The sequence below is a fragment of the Rhinatrema bivittatum genome, chromosome 12 (genome assembly GCF_901001135.1).
Source record: "Rhinatrema bivittatum chromosome 12, aRhiBiv1.1, whole genome shotgun sequence".
NCBI lineage: Eukaryota > Metazoa > Chordata > Amphibia > Gymnophiona > Rhinatrematidae > Rhinatrema > Rhinatrema bivittatum.
In genome coordinates this window covers 52,030,778-52,057,891 of record NC_042626.1, presented here as the reverse complement: position 1 = coordinate 52,057,891, position 27,114 = coordinate 52,030,778, and the positions used below count along the sequence as shown (strand labels likewise).

Genomic DNA, 27,114 nt, shown 5'->3' with positions numbered 1-27,114 from the left:
AGGGCGCGAATGCCACGTGGTTCCTCCTGCCGCTCGTGCGGCTCGGCGCGCTCGCGAGTGTCGAGGGAGGGGCTCTGCTCGACTTGCGTCTCGGGGGGTGAAGGACCGTCCGAGAGCAGTCGGGGAGTCCGGACTCGGCCGCTGCGTTCGCCGCCGCGAGAAGGACCCGATGCCGGAGGCAGCTCAGAGCCGTTCCCGCTTAGCGCGGGAACAGCGGCCATCTTGGACACGGTTCGTGAGGCAACAAGGAAGGCCATGGAGCAGGCCGCGTTGCCGCCTGCACTTTCCCCGCAGCAGCGGGCCCCCGGGGGGGGACGGATCGCCTGCGAGTTGCCCTTCTGAGGAGGCTTCCTCGGATTCGGAGGCCTCCTTATCTCCCGGTATCGCGGGATTATTGCATCAGTTGCTGAAGTACAAAAGTTCAAAACGGAAGAGGAAGCCCGGCAAGGCTGGCCATCGAAAGAGACGGGCGGGGGAGGCCATCAGGAGGCCCGCGGACCCGCCCAGGGAGCGTCGGTCCTTGAGGGGGATCCCCCAGGACACCGAGTCGGATTCGGTCTCGTCGGCAGGGGACGAGCCGGACGAGAATCCGAGGGGACTGGACGCGCCAGCCGACCCGGAGGCGGGAGGCCCAGGGACGGCCAAGGGAACGCCAGCCGTAGAAGGAGACGACCCCAAGGTCGTCCGGTTGTTCAGGAAGGAGGAGCTGGCTCCGCTGATCCCGGCCATTCTGCATGAAGTGGGAGTAGATGCCCCCCCCGGTGGCGTCTCGGTCGGACGCCGCTAGGTCAGACGCCAAGATGGATCCTGTGCTGTTAGGCCTAACGGGACCGGCGGTGGCTTTTCCTTTTCACTTCTCGGCGACCGATATTCTGTTCCGAGAATGGGATACTCCGGAATTGGGCCTGAAGGTCAGTAAAGCGATGGATAAGTTGTATCCCTTGCCGGAGGACGCTCTGGAGATGTTACGTTTTCCCAGGGTGGATGCTGCGGTCTCGGCAGTGACGAAGCGATCCACGATTCCAGTTACCGGGGCTACGGCTCTTAAGGATATCCAGGATCGGAAGCTTGAAGCGCAGCTCAAGAAGGTTTTCGAAGCGTCAGCCTTGGGAGTCCGCGCGGCTATCTGCAGTAATTTTGCGTTACGAGCCGGGTTGCGCTGGGCTCAGGTGCTCCAGGCCAACGCAGGGCTTTCGGGAGAGGAAGCGACACAAGCAGATCACCTAGAGGCGGTGATCACTTATAGTGCGGACGCGATGCATGACCTTCTTCGGACATCGGCCAGGGCCATGGTCTCGGCGGTTTCGGCCCGCCGGTTACTGTGGCTACGGAATTGGGCGGCGGATGGGTCCTCGAAGGCTCATCTGGGTGCCCTTCCGTTCAAAGGGAAGCTGCTGTTCGGTAAGGAGCTGGACGACCTGATGCAGTCTCTGGGAGAGAACCGGGCGTTCAAGTTGCCTGAGGATAGGCACCGAAACAGGACATCCTTCTCTGGTAGGGCCCGTTTTCGGGGTCCACGGAAGTCACGGCAGCAGAGGTCGTCTGGGCCCGCCTATCGAGCTGGCTCTGGTTCCTCGAGAACATCTTCGTGGTCTCAGTCCTTTCGCGGCAGAAAATTTGGGAGGCGCGACGGTCCCGGATCCGGATCGGGGCCGAAAGCCTCACAATGAAGGGAGGCTGGTCCGTTCCCGGCCACCTGCTCCTCCGGCTGTGCCGCACGTGGGAGCCAGGTTGGAGCGCTTCTACGGGGAATGGACCAGGATAACGACGGATCAGTGGGTCCTTTCAGTGATAAGTCAAGGCTACGCGTTAGATTTTGCAAGGATTCCAGCGGACAAGTTCTTGGTCTCCCCTTGCAAGGGTCGAGGCAAGCAAGCGGCCGTCCGGGATACGCTGGAGCGGCTGCAAGACCTGGGGGCAGTAATACCCGTTCCCCCGGGACAACTCCGTCGAGGAAGGTACTCCATCTACTTCATTGTGCCAAAGAAGGAAGGTACCTTCAGACCCATCTTAGATCTGAAAAGGGTCAACAGGTGTCTTCGCGTTCCACGCTTCAAAATGGAAACGATTCGGTCGGTGATCGCCGCTGTACGGCCAGGAGAGTTTCTGGCGTCCTTGGACATCACGGAGGCTTACCTGCATATAGGCATTCGGCCAGACCATCAGCGGTTTCTACGCTTCTGTATCCTGGGCCGGCATTATCAGTTCAAAGCTCTCCCCTTCGGCCTCGCCACCGCTCCGCGGACGTTTACAAAGGTAATGGTGGTGGTGGCAGCCGAGCTTCGCAAGGAGGGGTTCCTGGTGCATCCCTACTTGGACGACTGGCTCATCCGGGCCAAAACGGAGAGTCGATGCCAACAGGCGGTCGAAAGAGTCCTGCAACTCTTGCGTTCTCTCGGCTGGGTGGTCAATCTCGCCAAGAGTCGCCTCGTCCCCACCCAGACGCTGCATTACCTGGGAGCTCTATTCGACACGAAGCAGGGCAGAGTGTTTTTGTCCCAGGAGCGGGTGTGCAAGCTTCAGAGCCAGGTACGCAGGTTGATGTCCCTGCGGTGCCCATTGGTCTGCAATCATCTCATGGTGTTGGGATCGATGGCGTCGACGTTGTCCCTGGTTCCCTGGGCGTTTGCTCATCTACGGCCATTGCAATCCGCATTGCTCTCCCGCTGGCGACCAGTGTCGGGGGATTTTCACATGCCACTTCCACTCACGGATCCTGCGAGGTCCAGTCTACAATGGTGGCTCAGCTCAAGCAATCTGACCCGCGGAGTGTCTCTGCTCATGCCCACCTGGACAGTGGTCACTACGGATGCCAGCTTATCCGGCTGGGGGGCGGTGTGCATGGGCCGCTCGGTGCAGGGACAGTGGTCCACGGCTCAGTCACAGTGGTCAATCAATTGCTTGGAGACCAGGGCAGTCTTGTTGGCGCTGCAGTCCTTTCTCCCTTTGGTTCGGGGGAAAGCGGTCCGAGTGTTGTCGGACAATGCGACCACAGTGGCGTACATCAATCGCCAGGGAGGAACGAGGAGCCGGGCTGTCGCGGAGCAGACGCGGCAACTGATGCACTGGGCGGAAAGACATCTAAGCAGCATCGCGGCTTCCCACATCGCCGGCGTAGACAATGTCCAAGCGGATTTTCTCAGCCGACATCGCTTGGATCCCGGGGAATGGGAGCTGTCGGAGGGAGCTTACCACCTCCTCTGCGAGCGGTGGGGAACGCCACACATGGATCTGATGGCCACCGCTCAGAATGCCAAAGCCCCGCGGTTCTTCAGTCGAAGAAGAGAATGGGGGGCCGAAGGGGTGGATGCTCTGGTCCTCCCCTGGCCCACAAACGTTCTGCTGTATGTGTTTCCTCCTTGGCCTCTGATAGGCAAGATTCTTCGGCGCATAGAGATGCATCCCGCAGAGGTGGTCTTGATAGCGCCCGAATGGCCACGGCGTCCGTGGTTCGCGGACCTCCTCCAGTTGGCACGGGAACCTCCTCTCCGGTTCCGCGGGGAAGCGGCGCTCCTGCGGCAAGGGCCCGTCTGTTTGGAGGACGCGGATCACTTCTGTCTCGCGGCCTGGCTTTTGAGAGGAAACGCTTGAAGGATAAAGGATATTCGGATGCGGTGGTAGCCACATTGCTGAGTTCTAGAAAGCGGTCCACGTCCTTTGCCTACGTTAGGGTGTGGACAGTGTTTGAGGACTGGTGTAGAGCTCGGGAGTTGGATCCTGTGCGGCCCTCCGTACCGGATGTTCTTGCGTTTCTTCAGTCTGGACTTACAAAGGGGCTGTCTTGCAGTACTCTTAAGGTCCAGGTGGCGGCGCTTGGGTGCCTCAGAGGTAAGGTGAGCGGAAGGTCCTTGGCGCAGCACCCGGATGTGGCGCGTTTTCTTCGGGGAGCCAAACATTTGCGGCCGCCTTTGCGTTCGCCATGTCCTTCTTGGAATCTGAATTGGGTTCTTTCCGCTCTGTGTTCGTCCCCTTTTGAGCCTCTGAGACGGGCGACGCTTAAGGACCTTACTCTCAAGACGGTGTTTCTTGTGGCAATTGCGTCGGCACGGCGTGTTTCCGAACTGCAGGCGTTGTCTTGTAGGGAGCCTTTCTTGCGCTTTTCTGCGGCAGGCGTCTCGTTAAGGACGGTTCCCTCCTTCCTTCCTAAGGTGGTTTCAGCTTTTCATTTGAACCAGACGGTTGAGCTGCCCGCTTTTCCGGAAGGGGAGCGGTCTGATCCTGATGCTAGACTGTTGAAGAAGCTAGATGTCCGCAGAGTGCTGCTCCGTTATCTGGAAGTCACGAATGCCTTTCGGGTTTCAGATCATCTATTCGTTTTGTGCTCGGGGCCAAAACGTGGTGGGGCAGCTTCCCGTTCCACGATTGCGCGCTGGCTCAAGGAGGCCATTGCTTCAGCGTACATTCTGAAAGGGAAGTCTGTTCCTGCGGGTCTTCGGGCTCACTCGACGCGAGCACAAGCTGCATCGTGGGCGGAATCTTCCCACGTGTCGCCACAAGAGATTTGCAGAGCAGCGACTTGGAAGTCACTGCATACGTTTGCTAGACACTACCGTGTGGATGTTCGGGGCCTGGATTCAGGGGGTTTCGGAGAGAGAGTTCTGCGAGCGGGACTCTCTAGTGCCCACCCTCGGTAATTCAGCTCTGGTACATCCCAGGTGTCTGGACTGATCCTGGTACGTACAGGGAAAGGAAAATTAGTTTCTTACCTGATAATTTTCGTTCCTGTAGTACCAAGGATCAGTCCAGGATCCCGCCCGTATAGTCTGTTTGGTTTGGAGTTCTGCAGAAGAGAGTCCGCTCGGTTGGCACTCTGTTTGTTTTCGTGTAAGTTGTTGAGGCCTCTGGTTCTGGTAGTTCTGATCCAGCCGGGGGTTCTGTGGATTTGGCCTGGGGTTTCGGGCCATCTAGTTAGTTAGTTGAAGTTCAATGTTGTGCTTTGACATTACGTAAGACTGACGAGCTGTGGGTGGCACCTTACTATATGTAGGGATGCCCGACAAGTTTTGCTCTGTCTCCATCTGCTGGTGCGGAGTCACAACCCAGGTGTCTGGACTGATCCTTGGTACTACAGGAACGAAAATTATCAGGTAAGAAACTAATTTTCCTTTACTGCTGCCAATCGCACCGGCAGCCAAGAAACATAAGTGCCTTGCTTTCTGCGCTGCTTGTCATATTAGGGCTTCCCAGTCTGAACTGGTTTTCAACTTGTCAGCACTGTGAGGAAGCACAAGGGGATTTGGCTTCTCCTGGACTTTGCTGATCCCGACTCATCCCATTCAGATGATGGATTGGCAGCCTTTAACTGGAAGAACTCTGGATCTGAGTAACTCCTTGGCTGGGTCTTCCATGGGAGAGGGAAACTCAGTTGCGCCCCCCCCCCCCCCCCCTCCTTGGGGCGAGGCATGGACCTGGTAGCCTTTTTTCTTGGGTGGAATTTTTCCGGGAACTAAAGGCCTTTCTACAGGTGCAGTCTTCTTCCTTGCTTGCCTCTGTCCGGACGGAACCCCAGGCAGCCCCCTCTCCCATTCCTGTTGGCAGACCTCTAGGCATGCCCCACTTGACCAAGGGTATCCCTAGTGGGAGCCCTGATGGCACAGATGAAAAGCATGATCCTTTGGAAGAAGGGGAAATTCCCCCAGGATCAGAACCGAAGCGAATCATATTATGGTTCTTTCCTAGAGATGAATTGCCAGCCTTGGTTTCCCAGACTCTGAAAATGCTGGGAGTTCCTGGAACAGAATCTATGACGGAACCAAAGAAGAATTCCAGTCTGGTTTCCTTGCGCAAAGCCTCTTGCTACTTCCCAGTACTGGAAGCCATCCAGGAGTTGATTGACCTGGAATGAGATGCCCTAGAAGCAAGTTTTAAAGGGAGCAGGGTGTTAGAAGCTCTATACCCACCGGATCCATGAGAGAACATTTGTGTTTCCCTAAAATGGATGCACTGGTCTGTGCTGTCTCTAAGTGAACAACTATCCCAGTGGAGGTAGGAGCAGTCTTAAAGGATGCACACAATAGACGGTTGGAGTCTTTCCTTAAACAAGCCTTTGACACAGTAGCAATGACCTTACAGTTTGCTGCTTCTTGTGCCCTGGCAGCACGTTCGTGGCTACTTCTCTCTCAGGGGGTGGATGACTCGGGGGTGAACCCCAGAGCGGTTATGGAACCTGCTGCCGCCTCTTTACTAGACACGGACTCTGATTTAACCTGTACTTCAGCCAGAGGAGTGGCCTCGGTGGTAGCGGCCAGAAAACAGCTATGGCTGTGGCAAGGCTCAGTTGACGCAACCTCGAAGGCCAACCTTACAAAGATGCCCTTTAAAGGATCACTCATATTTGAAAATGAATTGGAAAAACTGGCCTGTAAATGGGGCGAATCTCAGTCCCCCAGCTACCGGAAGATAAGAGGAAGCAGTTGCAGCGCCCCTCGCCTATGAGAAGCCGGTCCAGGGGCTATCAATGTTTTCGCCCCTACATAAACTCAACATTTCAGAGGTCTCAGCCCTTTCATAGTCTACAGCCCAAGAGAGGGGCAGGTTCAGGATCATCCCAAATCTCCTAATGAAATTTTACCGATCCATCTTCGGAATGAGGAGATAGGGGGTCGACTCTGTCTTTTACCAAAGGTGGGTTGAGATCACTTCAGACAAGTGGGTACCAGAAGTCATATGAGAAGGAATTTCTCGGCACTCCTCGGGACATATTTATGATGTCTCCTTGCCACTCCCAGCACAAAAAGCAGGCCATGGAGATTACTCTTTTAAGGCTTCTCAGGATGAGGGCTGTAATCCCAGTATCTATGCCCCAATAAAATAAGAAGCGTTATTACATCTATTTCATCATACCCAAGAAGGATGACAGGGTGACGATGCGTATAGTCCCCTCTTTCTTGCAGAAAGTTTTTTCTTTCCATGTGAATCAGACAGTTGAGCTGCCGGCATTTCCGGAGTGGTCTAGGGAGTCTTCAGGATGTGCATCACACTCTGTTGCATTATTTGAAGGGCACTGATAGCACTGATAGCTTTCGGTGGTCGGACCATCTCTTTGTGGTGTTCAGTGGAGAGAGAACGTCTAAGGCTGTGATATTTTGATGGCTGAAGGAAACCATTTGCTCATCCTATCAGATTCGACTAGCGCGCAGGCAGCCTCTTGGGCGGAGTGTCAGTTGGTGTCTCCCCAAGAGATATGTAGGGCCGCTGTGTGGTCTTCGCTTCATACTTTCACCAAGCATTACCAGTTGGACATTCGGGTGCAGGAGGATGGGACTTTCACTGAAAGTGTATTGAAATCATGTCTTTCTGGTTCCAGCCCAGTATAGGGGTGCTTGGGTACATCCCATTTGTCTGGACTGATCTGAGTATGAATAGGAAAGGAAAACTGGTTCTGACCTGCTAGTTTTCGTTCCTGTAATACCATAGATCAGTCCAGAGACCCATCCCATTTGCTGCCGAAAGATTGAATTTCCTGGTGATTTTGTACAGCTTATATCAGAAAATTTTCAGACTGTTCAGAAGTTTGTTTGTTTTTTTAAATTAAGCGGTTTTCAGAGTGTTTCTTGTTTGGAAGCATGTGAGCCTTCAATTCAGGGGATTCCAACCCTGTGTTTTCCAGTTCGCCCAGGAAAGGGGAATGGAATCTACTCTTTGGCTTGGGTACAGGTCAATACTGAGAGACTGTAGCAGTGCCTGAAAGTTTTTGTTCCCTGTCTCCATCTGCTGATGGGTCCACTTGTCTGGACAGATCTATGGTATTACAGGACCGAAAATTAGCAGGTAAGAACCAATTTTCCTTTTCTTTGTTTCTATAACTGAATTTTTCTTGGTGCCGGAATTTGATTTTAATAACAGAACTCTTCATCACATCCTTCCATATTGGCATACTTTTGCAGTATGTCTCTGTTAAGCAAGTCTAGTAATAAACACACTCAAATTAAGCAGCCTGACAAATTTTAATAGTTTTAACTCCATGACTTTGAGATGTGGGCTGGAGGAAATAAGGTTTTCTTCTCCACCACATGGGATGGGATGGGAGGATTAGGAATTTAGGTGCATCGGCCACCATTTGGGTGGGTGGGAGGACACAGGAGTTAAATTTCCTGTGATAAATTGATATGCGCAAGGTGTGTGCCCTTTACAGTGCTTTCTTGCATTACAGGGTAATTGCTAATACGCTCATTATCCTGCAGTTTGTATAGAGACATGCTAATCCTAGCATGGCCTTTTACTCTTCTTTCACTGCATTTTTTTTTTTTTGCGCCACTAAAACCCCTATTACATACTGGGGTATGTTAGTGTTGAAAACCCTTGCTAAAACGGGTGCTAAAAAACTGTGCTAGGGCAGCACAGCTTATTTCATTGGCCTCACTGGTAGTGGAATAGAAAACGCACGTTTCTATTAAGTCCTTTTCATGTGAGTTCTGAAGTATTTAATCGTTTTAACTTCTGGATTGTTCTGGATTAGCCATTTAGTATTATGGTCATAAGGTCATTGATGCAGTGGTCTCAAAAATATCATGACAGTGTCATTGTTTGTTTGCTTATTCTGTTTGGATTTAAGCAAAGAAGTGTTAAACATCCCAAAGGCTAGTCAAGCAATGTATTAAATTAGTCTAAAAATGGTATCGCTTCGTAATATTTTTTTTAACATTTATTTCCATGCATTCAAGGCAACCCACACTACTTTTATAAATAACCTCATCAGTCCCTAGTTTAGCTCATTTTTTAGCCTATTGTAGAGGGAGCTTGCTCCAAAAGTTTTTTGTTTTTTTTTCCGTAGGTACAGAGAAGTCCAGTTTGATTACCTTTATGGGCTTATCTTCTTTATAACCACCTCTTCTTCTTCTGCAACAGATGGTGTAGAAGTTTTTGTAGTGGGAATCAAAATGTCTGGCTTTGTGACTAGATTGTAAGCTCCATGGAGCAGAGACTGTCTCTTGTGTGTATCTGTATAGTGCTGCATACTTCTAGGAGTAGTGTGTTATGGATATATTATTTTTGTATTTTAACATGATATAATTTCTACAATTTAAGGAGTTGCCGTTGTACTGCTCTGGAGGTTTAAGGTTCTTTTGGGACAACAAATTTGATCATGCAATGGTGGCTTTCTTGGACTGTGTGCAGCAGTTTAAAGAGGAGGTGGAGAAGGGCGATACAGGGTTTTGTCTCCCATACAGGTAACAAAAAAAAAAAAGAACTGTAGTTTGTAAAAACTGTTTAATGATTTAGGATTATATTAGATATTGTGCCTCTGGCCAATTAAAACACATTAAATCATGGCAAAAGAAAAAAAATAGGTTGAGCCCTGGGATTATTCTCCCATTCGTTAGCTTGGGGAATATGGAGTGGAGATTGGTAGTGTTCAATCAGTCTTCCACCACACATTATGAAGGTGGAAACATTTGAGAGCCGATGAGTAGGCTTTGAGAGTATTCTAGTGATTCACAGGCAGTGTGACAGGACCCACATTCTGACTTGGGGCAAGGATCTCTGTGTTTTCAGTCTCTCAGTATTTCAGGGGCAAGCCAAGGGTCTTCTCTGTAAGTGGAGAACGGAGAGTACTGACTCCACGTCTACTGTTCAAGTAGTCTTTAGGGAGGAAGATGCATACTATCTTCCCATATGCAGGATATTACTGATGTCCAAGACTTGACGATATGGAACAAGGAAAAAGGTATAGAAAAGAGTAAAAAGTGAAGAATGCAAGCATAACTCTGAACTGGCCCTAACTGGATACTGGCTAGGTATTAATGGTTTTCAAAAAGGGGAGGGTTAAAAATGTCCCAAATACTGAATGAAGATTTAAAAAAAGTGAAGAGACCAGTTTTACAGAAAGTATTAGAGGGTTGTTTTTAGTGGAAAATATAGTACTCTAAAGCTTCAAGAAGTAACACTAATCCTTAGATTTCTGACCAGAATAACAGAATAGCAAGAAAAATCTGTATGTTTTTTCTAAAATCCATACATACCTTCACTTTGTAAGCTCTTACAAGAGAGATCTTATTTTCCTAGGACAAGCAGGATGGTAGTCCTCACAGATGGGTGACATCATCAAATGGAGCCCGGCATGGAAAACTTTGACTGGCACACTGAGCATGCCACTATCCTCGTGGCCACACGGGGACCCTCTTCAGTCTCGTTTTTTCCATGAAACAGTTTCCTCGCGGTTCTCGGGGTTCTCTCCAAAGTTTTCAAAATTTCTCTTCTTTGAGGATTTCTCCTCTGTTTTTCCCCGCATGGGGTCCCTCTTCGCGGTCGGTTCCCCCGGCATCTCAATAGGTGTTCCTTGCGGTCGATCCCCGAGCCTATTGCCTCCCAGTGGCCATCGACCGCTCGCCAGCTTATTTTCATGGCATCATCCAGTTTTCGTAAGTGCCCCCAGTGCCTGCAGACCGTGTCTGTCACGTATCCGCACGAGGTTTGTATTCTCTGCCTGGAGGTTTCTCGAGATGTCCGCAGGTGCCCCGACTATGCTCAGATGACCCCCAACAGTCGTCGTTCCCAGCTGGACAAAATGGAGCAGTTTTTTGGCACTAAAGTCAGTTCCATCAACTCTGGCATCGGGGACTTTGACATCGAAGGTTTGCGGTGATCCCACCGACTCGGAATTGCCCTCTGCGTCCTGTCTGATCCCTCCTCGCAAAGAGAAGGGCTTAGGGGACTGGCTTTCTCCATTGTCTGACCGTTCCAAGGCATCTGGATTGTCTGCTTCCTCAGCACTGGAGAAGGATCGGGCTGAGCACTAAGGGAAAATGCCGGTATCTGCAGTCTTCGCACAGCACCAGTGTCTATTCCAGTGGAGCACCGGCCCATGCCGAGACTCCCCTGAAGCGACCCCGTGGTGAACAGGCACCATCCTCTTCCAAACCCAGAAGTTCCAGGCATTCCCCACAGAGTGTGGGGCCGGTCACAGAGCCTCCTTGGGCCCCCCCATGGAGGCTCCGGTGACACCTCGTCCTCCTCCTCCTCCGTCGTCTGATTTCTCATCGCTGGACTTTCAGGAGGAGTTGGACCATAGGGTTCAACAGGCGGTGGTGCATGCCCTGCTGGAGCGTCTCGACATCCTACCAATGCAACTGGTGCCCAGGGCCCCTTCGGTTCCCCATCGGCCACTGAGGTCCCCCTCCGGAGCTATACCAATTATTGGATCCTCCAAGGAGGAATATACACAATTGCACCTGAAGCCCTCGATGGTACCTGCACTTCCCGAACCCGTTCCCAGGCCATCGGGAGTCCCAGGGCCGTCTGTTCCCTCGGGGCCCCCGGTGCTTCCGCCACCGTCGATGTCCTTGAGGCTGCCAAGACAACCCTTGGTGCCGCTACCGGTGGGTATGGGTGCTGGCCTACCTCACCGTCCTGTGGACGTTAATGAGGAGAACGTGGCATATGATCCCTGGGGCGATGATTCATCGGCATCCTTGTCTGATGAATCTGGCGACTTGCCTTCTGAGCCCTCTCCGCCAGATGAGACATCGCTCTCCCCCAGACCTCTCCTTTGTGGGCTTTGTCCGGTCTATGGCAGAAGCCATTCCTTTCCAGCTCCTCACGGAGGAGGACGCCCGCCACAAAATGCTGCAAGTTCTCCAGTTTGTGGATGTCCCGAAGAAAATAACCATTCCAGTCCATGAAGTCCTTTTAGAACTTCTATACCGGTTGTGGGAACACCTGGGCTCTGTCCCACTGGTTAACCGGAAGACAGATGCCCTTTATCTGGTCCAAGAGGCATTTGGCCTTCAAAAACTCCAGCTCCCACACCAATCTGTGGCTGTGGAGTCTTCCTTAAAGACCAAGAAATCTCAAACCCATTCCTCCGCCCCTCCAGGCTGAGAGCATAGGGCCCTGGGCACCCCTTGGTAGGAGGGTCTTCCAAGGGACAATGATTGCCCATATCACCTCCTACCAGTTGTTCATGGCTCAATACAGAAGGAACTTGTGGAAACAAGTTCAAGAGTTGGCAGAGCACCTGCCTCAGCAACAGGATGCTCTGGAGGCAATAGTACAAAAGGGCCTGGAGGTCGGGAATCATGAGATGAGATCATCTTACGATGTCTTCGAGATGGTGGCCAGGGTATCAGCTGCGGGCATTAGCACCTGACGCATGGCCTGGCTTCGAGCCTCCGGCCAGAGATCCAGGAAAGGCTGGCGGACCTGCCCTGCACCAGAGAAAATCTCTCTTCAGGGACAAGGTCAGAGACGGAGACTGTTCAGCTCAAGGATCATCATTAGACCTTTCAGCCAGTACTTCGGACCCACCATCCTCCATGAGCAAGTCTCTGTGTCATGGACACTGCAAGTCCTTCTACCACCAGAGGAGATACTACCATCCAGCTTCCTGCACCAGGGCACAACACTCTACGACCAGGGGTCAGCCTCGCCAACAGCCCAGTCCAGCTGCGGGCTTTTGACTGGCGGCGAGAGAGTGGATGCTACCTTGCGGTGCCCACGAATCCCTATCCACCAGTCGGGGTCCAGCTGTGTCTGTCTGCAGACCGCTGGCTTCTATTACCACCGACCGCTGGGTTCTGGCCATCGTACAACATGGTTACCGCCATGTCCCAATCCCAGCAGATTCTCCACCACCGCCAATGTGGGGCCTGTCAAAGCATCAGGAAACTCTCAAGTTGGAGTTTTCGGCCTTGTTAAAGGTCGGAGCAGTAGAACCCGCGCCCCACTCTCAACAGAGCCAGGGGTTCCACTCGAGATATTTTCTGATACCAAAGAAAACAGACTACCTTTTCGGTCCATTCTCGACCTCAAAGCCTTAAACAGGTTCTTGCAGTGAGCATGTTTCAAAATGGTCTCCTTGGGCACTCTGATTTCTCTCCTTCAAAAAGGAGATTGGCTCTGCTCTCTCGATCTGAAGGACGCTTATGCCCACTTAGCAATATTCCCGCCTCACAGGAAGTATCTCCACTTCATAGTGGGCCGCAGACATTTCCAATACCGGGTGCTGCCATTCGGCCTTGCCTCAGCCCCACGGGTCTTTACAAAATGCCTGGCAGTGGTAGGGGCACACCTGCACTGCAGTGGGGTGCACATGTTCCCCTACCTGATGACTGGCTCATTAGGAGCACTACACCAGAGGGTGCTCTGCGCTCCCTCCACTTCACAGCCAAAGTGCTACAGTTGTTGGGGTTCGTGGTCAATCTACCAAAATCTCATTAGAGCCCGTCCCAGCAGCTGGCATTTATTGGGGCTTAGCTAGACATGACTCTCACCAGAGTATTTCTTCCCCGGGACCGTGCCCAGACCCTGACTTCGATGGTGCACTCCATCTGCCAGAGTTGGATTATTTCTGCCCGGGTACTGCTCCGCTTGCTGGACCACATGGCAGCGTCAGTTCATGTCACTCCACTTGCCCTGCTAGCCATGTGGGTGGTGCAGTGGACACTCTGCTCTCAGTAGCTCCAGGCCACCCAGGACCTCTCAGCGCCAGTGCAGATCACCTCGCCATTCTAGGCCTCCCTTTCCTGGTGGGAGAGACTGACCAATTTGGAAAGAGGCCTTCCCTTCCAAGTGCCACCCCCGCAGGTGGTGCTGACCACTGATGCCTCCACCTTGGGCTGGGGAGCACATGTAGGCAATATGCACACGCAAGGCATGTGGTTGGAGCAGGAGGCAAGTTGTCAAATTTCCTGGAGCTGCAAGCAATCCGGTACGCCCACAAAGTGGTTTTGATCCAGACCGACAACCCAAGTTGCGATGTGGTACATAAACAAGCAGGGAGGCATGGGCTCCTTTCTGTTTTGCCAGAAGGTGGTACAGATTTGGGCCTGGGCCCTGTTGAAAGACATGCTCTTATAAGCAGTTTACCTTGCAGGGACAGAGAATGTGGTGGCGGACTGCTTGAGTCTGCATTCCACCCCCACGAATGGTCCCTCAACCTGACAGTTGCGGACAGAATCTTCCACCTGTGGGGCATTCTGGATGTGGACCTCTTTGCCTCCCCCCAGAATTACAAAGTGATCCACGTCTGCTCCCTGTACAGGGAGGATGGGGAAATAGCCTTGGATGCCTTTGCTCGGCTTTGGGGCAAGGGCTTGCTGTATGCATATCCTCCGCTCCCACTGGTGGGGGAAGACTCTCGTGAAGCTCAGGCAAGACAGGGGCACCATGATTCAGATTGCCCTGTACTGGCCGCAACAAGTCTGGTTCCCGATCCTGCGTGACCTATCGATTCGGGAGCCTATTCGCCTGGCCACCTCCCCCCAACCTGAGCACACAGGATCAGGGCATGTTGCACCACCCAAACCTCTGCTCGCTGGCCCTCACTGCCTGGATGTCGAAAGGGTAGTCTTGCAGTCCCTTGACCTCTCTGATAATGTGTCGCAGGTACTGGTGGCTTCCCGAAAGCCTTCCACCAGGAAGTCTTACCGGATGAAGTGGAGGAGGTTCTCTGTCTGGTGTGGGGCAAAGGGCCTAGACCCTTTCTCATGCCCCACTCCGACTATTGGATTATTTGTGGTCCCTCTCTGAGTCTGGGCTACAGACCACCTTGATCAGAGTCCACCTGAGCGCTATCGGTGCATATCACCATGAGATAAGTGGTGCACTCATTTCTGTACAGCCCTTAGTGGGCCACTTCATGAGGGGCCTATTGCATCTAAAGCCCCCTCTGCACCCTCCTGTTGTGCCCTGGGACCTCAACGTGGTTCTAGCATGGCTCATGCAGCCTCCTTTCGAGCCTATGTGCTCCTGCGAGCTTAAAACATCTCACCTGGAAAGTCATTTTCCTGGTTGTGTCACCTCCACTCGCAGGGTCAGTGAGCTTCAGGCGTTAGTGACATATCCGCCCTATACGAAATTCTTTCATGACAGGGTGGTTCTACGCACTCACCCATAAGTTTCTGCCTAAGGTCAAAATCAGTCCATTTTGCCCACCTTCTTTCTGAGGCCTCATTCCCACCAGGATGAACGGGCTCTGCACAACCCATAGGCAGTCAGTGCAACTTTTTGTCTCTTTTGATAAGAACAGACTTGGTGTTGCGGTGGGCAAGCAGACACTGACCAGCTGGTTGGCAGATTGTATATCCTTCTGCTACGAGTAGGCGGGCCTTCTACTTGGAGGCTGCTTCAAAGCACACTCAGGGCCATGCAGCATCAGTGGCACACTTTCGTGTGGTTCCCATTGCTGAGATCTGCAAGGCTGCAACGTGGAGCTCCCTGCACGTTTGCCGCTCATTACTGATTGGACAAGGATGGTTGACATGACAGTACCTTTGGCCAGTCTGTCCTTCGTAATCTGCTACAAGCCTAAGAACCCAACTCTCCCTACCTAGGGCCCAGTGTCTGGTTCGTGCTGTCTCCCGTTCTCACCCTCGGCACGTCTGTTGTGCCCGTTGGCACATGGTTAAGTGCTGTGGGTTCTATTATTGCCTGGGGCAACCGATAGTTTGGTATTCTCACAACTCTGAGGACTACCATCCTGCTTGTCCAAGGAGAAAGCAGAGTTACTTATGTAACATGTTCTCCTAGGACAGCAGGATGTTTGTCCTCAGGAAACCCGCCCGCCACCCGCGGAGTTGAGTTCTCCATTGGTTTGTTTTATTTTTTCGGTTGTCCTTTTCCGCCAAGATACGAGACTGAAGAGGGACCCTGTGTGGCCGTGCGGGTTGTGGCATGCTGGGCATGCTCAGTGTGCCAGTCAGTTTTCTGTGCCAGGCGCCATCTGATGATGTAACCCATCTGTGAGGACTAACATCCTGCTGTCCTAGGAGAACATCTGTTACAGGTAATCAACTCTATCTCTCTCTGAACTGCACTGGAGTAAAATTTTTTTTTAGAAGGACAAAGTTGAGCAAAGAGGCAATTCTGCATGCAAAAAAGGAGACTCTGCACACCTGCAAATTGTCTGTCTCTAAGAATGAGGTGGACGAACTATGACCTGAAGGGAACATCCTGCCTGTGTGAGCTTTAATTCAGTCCCTGGTGATGAGCCATTTCTGGGCATATTGTCAGAAGGGGAAAGCAGTACAGAAATTGGTACTGTTTTGGCTGCTGAGGTGCTCGGGGGGGGCGGGCAGAGCAGAGCACCTTTGGCCCACACAAGGTGTCATACCTTTCAATGGGGCCCTCAAGTCAAAAAGTTTGCCCACCCCTGTTCTAGCAGCAAATAGGACTGGAAATGAAATATCTCATTGTTTAATCAATGAATAATTAAAAAGATATAGTCTCCAGAGTGTGGTGGTGCTTAAGGAAACATTAATAGTATTAAATAGTTAAATACATTTTTTTATCCTGGAATTTTATTTTATGTAAATAAGAAATGAAGTGTGCATGAGTCTTCTACATTATTAACTAGTAGTAAAAGCCCATCCAAGACCAGGGAAACACCGTAAGTGCATAATTCAGATATGTGGTAGTTGAGAGTGCAGGCTGAGTTTGGGTATAATGTGTGGTGGTAGAGAATGGATTGATAATTTTGGGGGGGGGAGCAGAGCTGGAGAGTACAGCCAGATAGGGGTGCAGAGCTCAATTTCCATATGCGGTGGATTGAACAATTCAGAGAGAGGGGGGTGGAGCTGGAGTACAGGGAAAGAAAGGCAGAGTTCAATTCCCATACAGGGAGGGGGCAGAGCTCAATTTGCATACTGGTGATATGCATGCAGGGCATCTTTATTTATTATACTTAGATTTCTCTGAAATGGTGTAATAGTCTAATTGTTAGAGCCTAAGAGCAGAAGTTAGGAGACTCAAGCGGTTGTCAGACCCACCCAGTCTGCCTATTGTAATATTACAAACCATATTGGGTCTCTGGTATTCCATCACTTCCCCCACTGCTCAGGATCTTTTATTCGTGTCCCATGCCTTTCTCAGTTCCAACACAGTTTTCCCCTGTACTTCCAATGGGAGGCAAATCTGTACATCTACCACTCTCTCAGGTTGAGGTTTCCTGTGGACTTCATTTCTGGAGAGAGCTACATGGACAAGAAGTTGTAAAGCATGAGGCTGAAGGGGGAGAACCCCATTGTGGTTAATTAATCACAGCGAAAGTGATGGCAACTCTCACTCGGGATTGGTGTTAGCTCTGTGGCTCCCTGTGCATGCAGGGGAATGGCACGCTGTGCACTGCTGATCTAAAGTATGTGTGTTCGCAGCCAGAGGCTGCCCTTGAAGTGCTGATTTTCTTTGCAGTGCAGCTACATCAGACACATAACTATAAAGTCACTCTCACTCTTAGAAATGTTTGTATTAAGCTACAATTGTAGAACTAATGCTAATACTTCATTTTCTAATTATAGTTTAATGCAAAGAAGTAGTCTTGGCTGTATTATAAATCCTGTAATACTCTTATTTGATGCAGAATGGATGTAGAGAAAGGCAAGATTGAAGACACAGGTGGAAGCGGTGGCTCGTATTCCATCAAAACTCAGTTCAACTCTGAGGAGCAGTGGACAAAAGCTCTCAAATTCATGTTGACCAATCTGAAATGGGGACTGGCCTGGGTTTCTTCACAATTTTATAACAAATGACTGAATTTCTGAAATCATGCTGGCTTATGGTTTACTTCTAGTTTGAAAAATGTCCTAGTGAGGTGTTCTTATTTAATATTATTCACAAGCACCATGTTTACACAATAGTAAATGCAAAATTCCACACAGAACAAAAAGATCCTACTTCTGGAACAGGTATGTGGCTCCAAAAAATACCCTGTGAGTATGCCCTTGGAATTTCTGATCTGTATTGAAAAATCTGGTGTGACTCAGACACTAAACATTCATACACACACAGATCCTCTACTTTCTGACTAAAAAAGCACCCAGAAGACACTTTCTAAAACTTTGAATGGATTCATGTTTATAATAGCATACAAGGAAGTAAACAAAGTAGTTATGCCATGTAATATTTCTCTTAATCTGTTTCATGGACTGCATACAGAAAAGCTCTGTTCTTTCATGCACAGAAGTGAGCCTTGCATTGGACAAATCACTTTACAGGTAGAGGATGCAGCCAGAGATTTTTTTTTTTCTGCAATGTGCTGTTTGTGAGTGGGGCGCTCAAATTATTTTGTAAAATCATTAAAATGTTTGATTTACATTTCATTTAGCTGCACTGGAGCAATGTGTTCAATTAAATATGTATAAAATTAAGAGAATGCAACAATTTACGAAATCTCTTTGGCCACATTGATGTGTAATATTCATTGCTGCATTGCCTTGGCCGTGGACTAGATGAAAGCAGCACTTCACCACTGCTGACCCACGTCTTTGCTGAAGGACCTGTCCTGATGTGTGACACTATATACATTTCTCAGTTTGGGGTAATAAACTACCAGCCACTCCCCTTGCTAGATCCTTTCAGAGAGCTGTTCTAGGTGTGCAAGGCTTGGCTCTGCTGTTGGCTTAGCACTAAGGCTGGTGTGCCTTCTGAAGGAGATGGGACAGAATTCTTGTGCACCCAGTATAGATTATAAAAGGACTGCCATTTCTGAAATTGCATCCTCTCCTCTGGTGATTACATTGTTCCAAGAAATGAAGGGTGGGGATCTCCCTTTTAATTACAAAGAAAATCACTTTACAGTATTGGAAGGTATTTCAGCATTGGTGCCTTTTGTGTTGGCTGTACTGAAATGCTGCTTTAAATTATGGTAATGCTGCTTTTCCTTTTTCTTAAATAAAAGGTAAAAAAAAAAAATCCATTTTAGGACTGAACTATGTGCCAGCGTGTTTAGTACTAGCTTCAATGATATATTTAAATATTTGTAGTAGAGACTTACTGCATTCTGTTATGCATGGGCTGGAAACAGTAATAAAAATACTTTGTATTCTGAGAAAAATATAACATACTCCCTCTCACTTAATGGGCACAGGCTGTACCCTTATGACTGTCAGGGGCAGAGTGCTATAACCTCTTTCACAGTAAACAAACTGCACCCTATGCACTGTTACATAACCTGCTCGGTTATTTGAAATGTCAGAGCTGGATGGGAGTAAAAGCTTTATAATTTTCTACTTCATAACTTTTATGTGAATCAGTTTTACTTTTTTTTTTTTTTTTGGCTCCACAGGTGTGTGCTTGGTTTTTTTTTTGTGGGTTTTTTTTTTTTTTGCTGCTATGTACTTCTAGCTCCATTGGGACTGGTGCTGGGATCCCGGTACCATAAGCCTTCATTTGAAATTACCTGTGAATTTCTACTTGTATAGATTAGATAAATATCTCCCCACCCCCACCCAAGGTCTCAAGCCCAGTCATTCCAGCAATGGTCTTTGGCCGGGGCCCACATACTCAGGCTTCCTCTGCAGCCCTGCAAGCATAAACCTTAAATGCAGCCTTTAAGTGTCATACAGCGATTCAGTTCACAGAAATTCTTACAATCTGTTCTTCATAACTTTTGGTTTCTTTTTAGTTAAGTGCAGCAGTCATTCTGCAGAATGGAGGTGAACTGCACACTTCACTCAGTGCTTCCGTGGGGTTGTGGTGCCAATGCTATGATTCAGTATTGCAATTGACAGTTCTAAAATGCTTTCCACGGTAATACCCGTGATGCAATTTAAATGTTCCAGAACCTTTAGAAAAAAAAAGAACAAAAGATATTTTATTTAAAAAAAAAAAAGTTTGCCACTTCAACATGGTGCAGTGGGAAAGAAAGTAGTAAATGGGAGGAGGGCGGTCTAAAATATTGGGGAAAAACAGAAGCTGTAGGTGGCAAGGTGTAAGTATCACTTGTCTCTTTTTCTGCTTTCCAACAATGAGATGCTAGAAAGAACTTTGTTAAATGATTCCATGTCTCTGTCTGTACATCTAGGGCCATACTACATGTGGAAGTTAGAGGCTGCGGAATGTTAGCGAGTGCTCCATTTCAAAAGCCGCCTTCTCGGACAGCTTAAGACAGGGAAATAGGCAACCCACCGACCCCCAAATTAGTGTGCAAAATCCTGTTAGCATTCACATTTTTTTTTGTTTTTGAGAAAAGGCCCTTAGAATTCACTTGGAAAATTAAGAAGGCAATTTTCAAATGGCCCACAGTGTTTTAAAGTATGCAGGTGCTTTCCTGTTCATTTCACAGATCAGTCCAGACAAGTGAGTTTCTGCATCCCCACTAGCAGATGGGGGTAGAGAACAAAACTTTGAGGCACTGCTACATATCCGAGCGTGCCACCTGTAGTCCCTCAGTATTTCTCTGTCTCCAGCAGATGGTAGAGGTGCAACCCTGCAGTCTGTTATTTAAATTAAAATAAGATTAGGTTAGGATTAGAGAGAAGACTGAAGATGAAGCTCCCAGAAGTGTTAGGATCCTTCGTGGGCCATCCCTCCTGGTTGAGCCGGGGGGGGGGGGGGGGGGGGTGTGTGGAAATCACTGGCCAGACTCAACCCTTGATTCCAGAGGGAGGGAAGGCCAGGGGTCCTGCTTCCCTCATGCCTCCTACTAAGGTCGTCTCTCCCAGGCTGCAACAGCCTGGAGCTTCCAGAACCAGGAAAGTAGAATTTTCATTTGCTTTTATTGTTGGGTGGCTCAGCAGGTTGTTTAAGAGCTTGTTTTTTTTTTTTTTAATATAAAGTTAACTCAAGCTGTGAAGCCTGTTTATTTTTTCTCCAGAGCTCCTGAAGTGTGCAGACTTGGCATTGGAGTGAGGAGGAAACTGCATAGTTGGGGCTGTCTTTTCAGCACCCGAAGCCGGGACAATGGCGGCAGCTTTATTTTCTCCTGCTCGGGGTTCTTTTTAGCCATGTCGTGTGTGATGCTGTCCCCCGCTGAGCATGGAAAAGCCTGTCGGGCCTGCAGGCGAGGCACTGTTGCCTCAGTTTGGCCCTTCTGTGCCCTGCCTGTGGCTCTGGAGGCAAGGGAGCCTCTGCAAAAGGATCAGAGGGCAGACACTGCATCCATGCTGCAGGTCCTGTGCAGGAGGCCCCAGAGGGAGTGAAAGAAATGGTGGCCATTTTAGCTCCACATGGCAAAGCCCTGACATGGATGGGAAAGGCAGGGACTCCCCTTCCCCCGCTTTCTCCTGTGCATCAGGGGCCTGGAGGAGGGAGAGATGTGCCAGCGACGCAGGGGAGGACCTGGCACCTGGGGAGATAGGAGACCGCTGTGGATTTTCCACTGATTTTGTTTTATTAATGCATGAGGCCTATCTCGCCGAGCAGGAGCTGGCAGTGAAGAGGCCAGCTTTTCAGACGATCCGAGGCAAGGCTAAGGAGGCATATGGCAATCACAAGGGGAGGATCTTTCTTCCGAGGATTTTGATGGTGCTGATCCGTGGAGCCTGCAGGAGCAGGGATCTGGTCAGGGTGTGGAACCAGTGATGGATCCACTGGGGGACCTAGATGCAGACAAGGTCCCTCTGCCAGAAGGGGAAGACCCAAGGGTGGTCAGATTATTTCGTAAGAAGAAATTGTGGGGACTCATCCCTCAGGTTCTGGAGCGGCTGGGGATTAAGGTTGTGCAGGAAGATTCCGACAATGAAGGGGTAAACCTGGTGTTGGAGGGACTGCATGGACCGGAAGCTGGGCGATCTTGTTGAAGAGGCTGTTTGAAGTCTCGGCTCTGAGCCTTAGGGCTGCAGTCTGCGCTAGTCTAATGCAGAGGGCCTGTTTGTGCTGGGTGCAGAACGTGCAGGTGAAGGCAGCTGAAACCTCTGCGGAGCCTGACCAGGATGTTCGGTTGGAAGCAGGGGTGGCCTATGTGGCCGATGTCCTCTATGATATGCTTAGCACTTCAACTAGGATTATGGTGTCCATACGAAGGCTTCTGTGGCTACGTAATTGATCGGCAGATGTTTGGTCAAAGGCACAGCTTTGTAATCTCCCCTTCAAAGGAAGGTTATTGTTTGGGGAGGATCTAGAGAAGCTGATGAAGCATTTGGCAGTTTCTAAAGGGAATAGGTTGCCCAAAGATAAGGGAACTAAGAAGACCTTCCCACCTGGCACTCGCTTCAGAGTTTGTTTTTATAACTGATTGTAATCTACCTTATAAATGGGCTCTGACCGACGGCCCGCAAATGCGCAGTAGAGAGCAGCTCTACCGCGCATGCGTGGGCGAGCACGTCGGTCAGAGCGGAGCGTGCCCGAAAAAAAAAAATGGTGCTGGGAGGAGCAGGAGCGGCGGCGGCGCGTGTGAGGGAGGGACCCCCCCCCACTGGAGATCTTCCATCTGCCGGTTGTGGATGAGCTGAGAGGGGGAGTGACTGAGGGGAGGGAGGGAGGAAAGAGTGGGAGGGAGGAAAGAGTTGGGGGGAAGGGGAGGGAGGAGAGGAGAGAGTGGGGGGGGGGAGGGAAGGGGAGAGGAGAGGAAGGGAGAATAGAGGTGGGAAGGAGAATGAGTGGGAAGGAAATGGACCGAAAAAAGTTTTTTAAATGTAGCCCGTTCTTACGGGCTTAACGGCTAGTATATCTAATATTTTATAATTGTCGGTAATATTTTAATAGGTTAATATTTTGAATTGAGTTTTAAATTTTATTTTTTATCTTTTATGTTAACCGTAGTGATGGAACTGCACTGTGCAACGGTATACAAAAATTGAATAAATAAATAAATGAGATTTCATTCCAGCAGAGGTTCTTCAGGCGCTATGCAGAAGCAGGGTGCAGGAAGGAAGCAGTCCCTTTGAAGGACTTGTAGACCAGCCAGAGAGAGTTCCAGACAGGCGCAGGTGCAAAGCTCGTCCAATGAAGGCAGGCTGGTCCACTCCTTCCTGGTGTCAGTCCAAGAAAGATTATCCCAGTTTTACGAGGAGTGGACCAGAATCACATCAGACTAGTGTGTGTTGGAAGTAGTAAGGGAAGGCTATGATTTAGAATTTTCTCAAACCCCCCCCCAGAAGACGCCTTCGTGGTGTCCTGTTGCGCTACGCCCGGCAAGCAGGTGGCAGTGCGGGACACTCTGCTGCAGCGATTGGAAGCCATCCTCCCAGTGCCGCAAAAGGAACATGGTCAGGGAAGGTATGCTGTATACTTTCTGATTCCCAAGAAGGAGGGTTCATTTTGGCCCATTCTGGATCTGCAAAGGGTCAATGCGGCACTACAGGTGCCACTTTTTTGGATGAAAATGACACGAACAGTGACTGCAGCGGTGTGCAAAGGTTAGTTTCTGGCCTCCTTGGATCTTACGGAGCATATCTCCACATTTCTATCCGAGCAGACCATCGGAACTTCCTACACTTCACGATCCTAGGGGAGCATTTTCAGTTTCAAGCTCTTCCCTTTGGGCTAGCTACTGCTCCAAGAACGTTCACAAAGGTGATGATGATGGTGGTGGTGGTGGCCCTCGGAAGGGAAGGGATACTGGTGCCATCTGTACCTGGACGATTGGCTCATTCGGGCAAAGTCGGAGGTGGAGGGTCTCTGTTCCATCCAGTTAGGCAAGGTGTTTCTTACCCCAGAAAGGGTGCTCAAGTTGCAATCACAAGTGGTTCAGCTGAGGGACCTGTCAGTCCCCAAGGTCTGGGATTATCTTTAGGTGCTAGGGTCCATGGCTTCTGCGCTGGATTTGGTGCTATGGGTGTTTGCACACGTGTCCACTTCAGAAGGCACTCCTGTCCCGTTTCGAATCCAATGTCTGAGGAGTTTCAGCTGCCGTTACCACTCCAGGAGGAATCCAGGTCCAGTCTCATGGCGGCTGTCGCGGGTCAATTTAGAGAAGGGAGTGGATTTGGAGGTTCCAGACTGGGTGGTAGAAACCACAGAAGCCAGTCTGAGTTGTTGGGGAGCGATATGTCAAGGATCTACAGTGAAAGGGCAGTGGTCTCTGATGGAAGCGTCCTGGTCAATCAACCATCTGGAGTGGTCCAGAGGGCACTGTTCTTTTTTTCCTTGGATTCAGGGATGGGCGGTAGGTGTGTTCTCGGACAAAGTGGAGACGGTGGCCTATATCAATCGACATAGCGGAACGAACAGTCGCTTTGTGGCTCAGAAGGTTTACAAACTCTTTGCCTGGGCAGAACTTTTTCTAGCAGCACTTGCAGCCTCTCAACATGGCAGGGTTGGACAATGTGCAGGCAACTTATCTCAGCAGACAACAGCTGGACCTGGGAGAATGGGAACTGTCACCGGAGGCCTTTGCACTCATTCGGTGCAGGGGGAGTGAACCCCAGTTCGATCTCATGGCATCGAGGAAGAATGCCAAGGCGACCACGTTTTACAACTGCCGAAGGGTGTTCGGCTCTGCAGAGATAGACTCCCTAGTTGAGCTATGGCCAGAAAGGCTCCTGCTATGTCTTTCTTGCATGGCCGCTCGTAGGTCGGGTGTTGCATCACATCGAGCAGCATCAGGGACGGGTGATCCTGGTAGCACTGGAGTGGCCGCATTGTCCATGGTTTGCAGATCTGGTTCAGCTAGCAGTAGATGGGCCTATTCGGTTAAGCCACCTGAGGGGAGTGCTAAGTCAGGGACCTATCTTGTCTGAGCAGGCGGATCACTTCTGTCTAGCAGCTTGGCTTTTGAGAGGTGATGCATCCGCTTGAAAGGATATCCTGAGCAAGTGCTTACTATTCTTCTTCAAACTAGAAGATCAGAGTCTGCAGACTGTTTCAGTCCTGGTGTATGGTCCATGACGCTGATCTTTTGCAAGTGAACGTTGCCCAGGTCTTGGCCTTTTTGTAGGCAGGCTTGTCAAAGGATTTGGCCTATAATTCTTTCCAAGTCCAGGTGCCAGTCTTGGGTTGTTTCAGAGGGAGATTGCAGGGAAGACCTTTAGCATCTCAGCCGGATGTAGTACGTTTTCTGAAAGGAGCGAGGCATTTGTGTCATCCAGTCCGTAGACTTTGTCCATCGTGGAATCTTAATTGGTCCTGTGCATACTGTGTGGTCCTCCTTTTGAACCTTTGCAAAGGGCTACTTTGAAGGATTTATTTATTTATTTATTTATTTTTAGATTTTTATATACCGGTGTTCTTGTATTAAAATACAGATCACATCGGTTTACATTGAAACATAAAAATTACGCCAAGAGGCGGTACATACCTACATACACCAGGATCTTACCTGGAAGGTGGTGTTCCTGGTGCCGATTTGCTCAGCGAGACATTTCTTTTTTATAATGTATAATTTTATTATTTTCAATTTTAACATACAGTGGAGCTGAAAACATGTCATAACAGTACAGCAAACATAACGAGAACATAACGAGAACATGCCCCTCTGCGTCTCCAGTCTCCCCCCCCCCCCCCCCCCCCATATGAGCTCTCATAGGAAAGACTTTAACTATTAATATGATAACATATGAAAAGATGGTTCAAAACTTAGTGGATAAATTTAGTAGGTGACCCCTGATAGTGCATAGTGGATCCAAGAAAATAAAGTAAAGCTTCTATATAGCGGATTGTTTCTCCCACTGCACGTAGGGTGTCCAGGTCACCTGGAATGTAGAGATAGAGTTGTGTACTTCTGCCGTAATTGCTGCCATTTTGCAATAAAGGTGTACTTTCTGTTGAACCGTGTGAAGAGAAGGAAGCTCAGTCTTTTTCTAGTGACTTGCTATTGCCAGCCTAGTTGCAATAAAAACTTGTTGACAAAATGAAGTGTGTGATTTATCTAGGGCTTGATGAGAGTGGTTAAGGAGTATAAAACCAAGGTCTTGAATACAATGCACACCCAAAATCCCTTCAAGCCACACTGCCACTTCACTCCACAGTTGCTGCACTCGTGCAACATATAAAGAAACGTGCCAATTTGTCCACAGTCCCTCCAGCATATGTACGGTGCAGAGAATATGGAGTGATGGCACCGCATTATTAACTTATAACAATTCTCTTGGAGAGAAGCAGAGACTGAACACTTCCTGGCGGATGCATATACCTGTGTCCAAGCTTCCGCAGCTATAGGTCTCCCCAAATCTTTTAGCAAGACTAATTTCTGAGCTCCAAGCCTTATCGTGCAGAGAGCCCTTTTGTGCAAATTTCTGATGAGGGGGTCTCATTGTGGGCGGTTCCTTTTTTGCCCAAGGTAACGTCTTTTCATTTTAGGCAGACTGTAGAGCTGCTGGGGTTTTCTCACCTGACTCCCGATTCTCCTCGTGCAAGGGATCGTCGTCTTTAAATGTGCGTCTGGTTCTCCTCAGATATCTCAAGGTGACCAATGGATTTCGGTGCTTGGGCCATCTTTTTGTGTTGTTCAGTGGACCAAAGAAAGGTTGCAAAGCAGCTAAGCATACGATTGCTCGTTTGGTTGAAGGAGGTGATAGTTTTGGCTTATATTAGTAAAAGTCTGTCAATCCCTGAGCGATTGCATTCGCATTCTACTAGGGCACATACAGCCTCCTGGGCAGAGTGTCTGTGTTGCCGCAGGAGACTGGCAGGCAACAACTTGGTCCTCTTTGCATATTTTTACCAGGCATTACCATTTGGATGTCAGGGCCCCAGAGCAGGGATCCTTTGAGAGTGTACTAAATGTAGGTCTTTCAGGATCCCACCCAGTTTAGAGGGGCTTGGGTACATCCCACTTGTCTGGACAGATCAGGGATATGAACAGGAAAGGAAAATTGTTTAAGTATACAAGCTATGGCAAACTGTGCCTACGTTAGCCAGGCTGAGGAGGGCAATCTAGGCACATTAATTTATTTTTATGTGGCTAGATGCCTTTTAAAAATGCCCTATGACAAAAAAAAAAAAGTAGGAAGAGCATGCAGAAGCTTGACTTTGGCAATATTTTCCAAGCTCAACCATATGCCTGTGTGGAAGTAAGTTCTGTGAGAGGTGAGGTACTGTAGGCAGATCACTTCCCCCATTTGGCAGAGACTGGAGGGAGTTGTGCATTATCCCATCTCCCCATGTTCTGTATGGGAAGAGAGGTTGTTCTTGAGTGGAATTTCAAGATTCCAGCATCAATAAGTGCAGCTCTGCTGGGGAGAGTCTAAGTAACCTCTGTTATGATCAAATTATAATGTTCTACTTAAGCATTCAAGATTCCTTCATCCAATAACATAATACAAGTGGAACATTAATTGATATAAGTGAAATTTCTCTGAGTTAGAGAAGGGGAGGGGTAAGAACTGCAGCACCCCCTCCTCCAAACTTCTTGGAAAGCATTCCCAAGACCCATGCCTATGTATACTTTCCCTTATTGTTAGGATGCAGTGGTAACTTCATTAGTGTAGCTGGAGAGAAAAAATGTTTCCTAGGTGAGGAGGAAGCACTATATACAGGATTTCACTGTATCAAAAAGTCAGTGTAACCTATCAAGGCTGA

General features: G+C 49.5%; 2 protein-coding genes across 2 annotated transcripts in view; one reads left to right on the top strand and one right to left on the bottom strand.

Moving 5' to 3' along the window:
• BECN1 (beclin 1) overlaps positions 1 to 18,697 on the top strand; it is a 49,810-nt gene extending 31,113 nt beyond the window's left edge. The window contains exons 11-12 of the mRNA XM_029574162.1: positions 9,028 to 9,170; positions 17,297 to 18,697. Coding sequence (XP_029430022.1) covers positions 9,028 to 9,170; positions 17,297 to 17,465 — 312 coding nt within the window. The 3' untranslated portion in view covers positions 17,466 to 18,697. The remainder of the gene's footprint in view (positions 1 to 9,027; positions 9,171 to 17,296) is intronic.
• Positions 18,698 to 19,108: 411 nt separating this feature from the next.
• The window catches only part of CNTD1 (cyclin N-terminal domain containing 1), a 37,875-nt gene continuing 29,869 nt past the window's right edge, over positions 19,109 to 27,114 (bottom strand). The window contains exon 7 of the mRNA XM_029574163.1: positions 19,109 to 19,499. Coding sequence (XP_029430023.1) covers positions 19,389 to 19,499 — 111 coding nt within the window. The 3' untranslated portion in view covers positions 19,109 to 19,388. The remainder of the gene's footprint in view (positions 19,500 to 27,114) is intronic.